Source organism: Malaclemys terrapin, chromosome 1 (assembly GCF_027887155.1).
Source record: "Malaclemys terrapin pileata isolate rMalTer1 chromosome 1, rMalTer1.hap1, whole genome shotgun sequence".
NCBI classification, from domain to species: Eukaryota; Metazoa; Chordata; order Testudines; family Emydidae; genus Malaclemys; species Malaclemys terrapin.
In genome coordinates this window covers 72420786-72426785 of record NC_071505.1, presented here as the reverse complement: position 1 = coordinate 72426785, position 6000 = coordinate 72420786, and the positions used below count along the sequence as shown (strand labels likewise).

Sequence of the window (6000 nt, the reverse complement as noted above, 5' to 3'; positions counted from 1 at the left end):
GCGCCCCGTTCCAGTCTGCGGGCTGGTTGCCCCCCCTCGCCCTGCTCCGGCGTGACCTTCCCGCTGAACTGCTCACCCCACCCCGCGCGCGCGGCACAACGGTCCCCTGCTCTGCTGCCCCCCGCCCAGCAGCCTGCCGCTTAGGCGCGCTCCCCCGTCAGGGTCCCTGTGCCCCTCCGATCCTCCCCACCCTCCGGCTGCCGCCGCCGCTGCTGCTCCATCCCTGCCCAGCCTCCTCCAGCCCCTCCCGGCCCGCTCAAAGCCTCGCCCATATCCCCGCCCACTCTCTCTGCTCAGGTCTGATCTCACGCTCCAGTCTTTCGCAGTCCCGCCCTCTGATGTCTCCCTCCCCTCAGGAATCTCGCGAGATTATGTTAAAGCGGCCGGCCTCCGCGCCCTCTCTCCAGCTCTTTCCCACTAGGCGGGTGAGCGAGTGCGGCGCGGCGGCGGCCGGCCCGGCCGCGGTGTTCTATGGGATAGTGGTGGATAGAGGCTATCCTCGGTTCAGAGCGCTAGGGCCAGGCAGGAGCAGGGTATGAAGATGGCGGACGCCAAACAGAAGCGGAACGAGCAGCTGAAGCGCTGGCTCGGCTCCGAGACCGACCTGGAGCCGCCCGTGGTCAAGCGCAAAAAGACCAAGGTGAAGTTCGATGACGGCGCCGTCTTCCTGGCCGCCTGCTCCAGCGGGGACACGGACGAGGTGCTGCGGCTGCTGGAGCGGGGCGCCGACATCAACTACGCCAATGTGGACGGGCTCACCGCACTGCACCAGGTCCGTGCGGGGCCTGGCTCGGCTTGAGCTGGGGGAAGCGGGGCTGGGCCTGGCCGCGCGGGGGCGGGAGGGGCTCTGTCGGGCCCGGCTGGGGATGGGGGCGGGAGGGGCTCTGTCGGGCTCGGTGATCGGGTCCCGGCTGGGTGCTGCCAAGTTTGGATCCAGCTCTCCGGAGCGGGGTCTCTCCCGGGAGTGTCGCCCCGGGTAGATGGATCGGCTCTGCGGAGGCTGCTCTTCCTCGTTTTCCCTAATCTCTGGGATCGGCTCTACTCCACTGGCTGGGGTGGAGGCTATGCCCTTTCCTCCCCTGGCTGGGGTGTTCCGGGGTCCGCTCTGCCTTCCTTCCCCCGGGGATGGTGTCGGTGGGACCCCCTGGCTGTGGCTGGCATTGAGGGTGTCACTGAGAAAGCGGGGTCCGCCGGGGCCCTGCCCGCTGTGCATCTAGGAAGGCGAGATGGCGCCCCGGAGTAGGGGGGAGGGGAGAGGTGAAGGCAGATCCCGGAAAGGGGGTGGTGTTGGCAGGTAGGGATGGTGGGATGAGAAACGGGGTCACTCCCATGTTTGCTGTTAATATCGGGACCGATTTCCTGCTGCCCCGACCCCTCCAATTTCTCTGCACTTTAGGAGATTAAATCCGCTTTTTGTGAAGGCGACTCTTTTATTTTTCTCTGGTTTCTATGGGGAACTTGTGTTTTGTTCTTAATATAGAAACGTGTGTCAATAGGAGACAGGCGTCTTTCTTTATTGATGGTTTCTGCCGCAGTGTGAAAGCCCTGCTCTTAGGTTAGCAGTGTTTTTACGGTATATTTTTCCTGCGGTGGGAGGTTGTAAGAAGGGATTGCTTTGTTCATGGTTTTTGAACTGAGATCTAACTTTCATTTAGGGTGGGGGGAATGGAATGGAAAGGAAAGTGGCTGTGAAGTTTCCTCAAAATGGATGCTTTGTGCATGTTAAAGTTTTATAGCAATCTGATTGGAATCTGAAAATGTTAGCCAAATAAGGAAAGGCAGTGGCAATCCAGAGATAATGTGGGTTTGCCTGAATAGTTTTCGTTTCTGCAACAGACCAAAAACCATAGCAGCATATTACATTCACTGAACTAAATTCAGAAAAGCAAGAATAATCTCTTTGACAGATTAATTTTTTGTTTTGATAATTTTTGTTTTGTACCTCAGTAGTTCCAGAAAGCCTTAGTAATTATGAGCTCTAATTTGATCAGGTAAAAATCTTTCCAAAATAATGCAGTGAGGGAATTCAGAGCAGTGTAGTAACAGTGTTCTCTTTCTAAACACAAACTGGTGACTTTAGAATGTAGTAAACATCTTGATATTGAAATAAGTATGAGGAATGCCCCATTATTTATTGAAATAGCTAACAATAAATGGATTGCTGAGAACTGGATTTTATGCTTTTAACTTTTACTGTATAGCTTCAGTGTTTCCTTGTACAAAAGTTGTCACCTGCCCTTTCATTGAATTATTAGCCTTGATAGAATTGGTATGCTTCCTATGGGCAAAAAAAAAAAAATAACAGAAAGAATGAACATGACAATTTATGGGGTAATCATCAAATTTCTGTTTTGGTAACATTCTGGCAAACTCCTTAATTTCAGTATCGGTTATGTTGTTTGGCAAACTAGTATACGGTAGCTTCGTTTAATCAATCTGGATACTTGTACTCTGAAGAAATGTCTTACTAGTCAGAAGTCATATCTTATTTGGTTAGATGTTAATATGTAAACAGGTTCTTTCAGATCCAGAATGTATAGAACTTTTAATAGTGGGGAACAAAAGGATGAAGTGTTGTTTTTTATCATTCTTGGTAGAACAACAAATTAAGACTAAAGTTTCCAGTTTTTGGCAATTCTGAGAAGCCTTTTTAAAAAGCATGTGAGGAGTCTCCTTGACAACTTTATGATACCATAGTGCAACATTTTTAGCACTTGTTAATGTCATCCTTATTTCCCTTCTGTCAGACTTTCACCCCTCCTTAATTTGCAAGCTGACCACAGATAGTGGGAGATAAAGATAGCTGCAGATTTTTGTTGTTGTTGCTTTAAACTTCTGTTGGAGTAGTTGTTACTCTAGTGTCACTGCTATATGGTATAACTAAAAATGGCTTTGAGAAGCTTCTGTCAACAAACATCTAGTTGAAAAGCAAATTAGGAGATTTAACTGTGAATTGATTGTTTTCTTAAGGTAGTTTAGTAAATGATTGTATAATCTCCCAACCTCTTCAGGGAATGTACTGGTTACAGTGTACCTTTAATTGACACACAGTCTTTAGTGTAGCCAAACTTCTCTGTTATTTATGCATTTGAGACAAAATAAAAAATGCTGGACACCATATTTATAATATATGGGTCTACTCTAAATGAGAGTTGCTGTGGTATGAAGTAAGGCCATATGTACTGTAGGGAAACTTCTCAAAGGTTTGGCACTTTGCTAATGCCATTTTGACTTCACCTGTGTTGGTAATGTTGAAAGCCCTATTATACACAAGATTTTCCATGGTTGCCATCATTTTTAAGCACTATATCAATCAATTTAGACCTGCTCATTCATGTGAAACAAGAATACCGGCATGATATCTAAAATGAAGTGATTTATCCCCATTTTTGGACCTCTTCCCCCTGTTCTCATCCATTTTTTCCACATCAGCTGCGTTCTCCTGTCTTGAGTGGCCCACCATGAGTTAAGTTTTAGTGCACTGGAGCAGGAACATAAACTACATTTTTGTAATATTTTCATGTAGATACAAGGCAGTATAGGAAAAAGGGGTAAGCAGCACTTTCCTTCAAAGCCCTGGTGGTTGGTGGCAGTTCCTCAACATGTTCAGCCCTGAACACATGGGGTAGCTTCAGTTTCACTGCAGTTGGAGGTGTAATTTCCAGCTCAGGTACATGTATGCACGCTAGCTTTGATAAAACTAGTGAGCTAAAAATAACAGTGTAGCTGTACAGTGCAAGCTAGCTGCCTGAAAACAATCCTGTTGGAGTCTCTAGGTAAGTACTTGAGCAGGTAGATTGCTGCTGCCACATGGCTACCCTGCTTTTTATAGCATACTAGCTGGATCAACGTTCTGCATATGTGTCTACCCAAAATGGAAATTATTCCTACAGTTTCAGTGTAGAGGTACCCTCAGTTTCCATTGTGGCAACCAGCCAAACCACTGGGCCTTTCATTAGCCAATCTGTTCCAATATTAAGGCTCAAAAGCTAGTTGGGTGGAGTAATAAAATTTGTAGGATGAACTAGGCGGGGTTTTTGTACCTCTTCCTGTATAACCAAACAAATTTAGTGTACTTCTTATTCAGTATGCATTCTAAAGGCCAATGTATACTGCAGACATTTATATCTGAGATGGAAAGTCTAAGTGCTTCTCTTCCCCCATTCTGCCTACACATTTTAATTCTACAGTGATTTGACACTAATTGCCGATTTCATTTTATATTTTGCTGTGCAGAAGTAGGCATGGTGCATGTTAAGTGCACTTCTTTTTTAAAGGGATGCAACATCTTAAACTACATTTTGTCACATTTACCACCTATATTCCAAGTAGTATTTAAGCTTGCTATTTGCAAATCAGTGAAGAAAAATATTTATTTTTGTAATCTAGGTTAGAATAGATTATCATAATGGTCCCTTCTGATTTTAACCTCTTCGAATTTGATTCTTATTTTGTGCCTTTGACAGGGTTGTGCATAGTTGGTTTCCATGTTTTTCGGGTTGGGGCTTCCTAATCCAAAATGTTCCATTAACTCAATGAAAGTTGTAAAAGACAGAGGCTCTGAATAATGCGTTTTTTCTATATAACTGTCATGTGCATAGATGTAACACAGGGATTGTAGGGGGGGTCTTTGAAACTCTTTTTTTCTTGTGATGTGTCCTTCCAGGTAATTCAGCAGGGACTTAAGAAAAGAATAGAATCAGGAGGTGAGATGTGATGTCATGTTCTACTTGCTAGCATTTAATCTCTGGGGAGGGGAAGAAATTGCCTGTGCATGGCTGGTCTGTTAGAGCCGCCACATTATCACTCTCCCCCCCCCCCCCCCCCCAAAAAAAAAAAAATAGCAATTCTTAGTACAGGCTAACTCTGAGAACAGACTTACTGACATGAGCAACATAAAACATGGGTTTTATGGAATTATTTGCTTGTAACAGGACATTGCTAAATTATTTTAAAACTTGTTGACCAGCAGATCTAAATTGCATAGTATGTATAGTCACATCTTAGTGGTAGGTTTTTGAATCTGTAATAGGCTCATCCCTAGGATATTGGAGTGCTTTGTGAACAGTCGTTTGTCTTCCTACACCTGTGAGCTATGGGGAAGTATTGACACTATTTTGCCACATAACTGGTGATCAGGCTGATGTGGGAATATAATGCTAGCTATTTGAATTGAACACTTGATATTATGGTGCAGACTGATTTTATTGCTTTGCTATCTCTTAAACTCTTCTTCCTAACAAAATCTGCTGTTTAGTCTGAAGAAGAATTCTGTGTAGCTCGAAAGCTTGTATTGCTCACCAACAGAAGTTGGTCCAATAAAAGTGTTACCTCACCCACTTTATAGCTAAAACATAGTTTTCATGTGGGGCGTGGGGGAACTATCTTAATGCTGTTGTCTTGATATTGTATAGCACTGGCTCAGCAATGGCTAACAACACTATAACCATAGATAATTCATCATAGAACTGTACAGTGATCTGCTTCTGGCTGACAAAGGGCAAGCTTGGAGATGGCACTACATGCCATGTATGCTAGTTATTGTTATCTTAATATTTACCAATCTCAGACGTAAGTTAACTGCCTCCCCTTTCTTTCAAAGAGATGCAATTATTGCTTATTTATGGCAAATGTATATACTTGATCACTCATGCTGACATGGGCTTTAGTACTGATTGTCATTAAATATCTTGGGTAATAGCCATATCCCCCTCTAGTGCCTTTACACCTGATTAAAGGGCTGGAGTGGTGTAAAAGGGTGCTTAAAAACCAGTGATTGAGCTGTGGATGGAGTCCATTGGCTTAAAAACAGAGGAAGACAGCTGGAAGGCTGTCTTCTGAGGACCCCCTTGCAAGCCCTGGGATAGGAAGTGTATCAAGGGAAAGGGGACACAACATACAGCATGGCAGCCCGGTAGCCAGATTAGATTGCTGTAATCTAAGCCCCTGTGGCCATCTACATAATGATAGGAGCTGCAGAGCAATTTGGGATCAGGATGA

The 6000-nt window shown here is 45.0% G+C and overlaps 1 protein-coding gene across 5 annotated transcripts in view; it reads left to right on the top strand.

The window, feature by feature from the left end:
- Positions 1-417: 417 nt before the first annotated feature.
- PPP1R12A (protein phosphatase 1 regulatory subunit 12A) overlaps positions 418-6000 on the top strand; it is a 218721-nt gene continuing 213138 nt past the window's right edge. For all 5 annotated transcript variants that reach the window (XM_054027218.1, XM_054027189.1, XM_054027181.1 and 2 more), the window contains exon 1: positions 418-772. In XM_054027218.1, coding sequence (XP_053883193.1) covers positions 536-772 — 237 coding nt within the window. In that variant the 5' untranslated portion in view covers positions 418-535. The remainder of the gene's footprint in view (positions 773-6000) is intronic.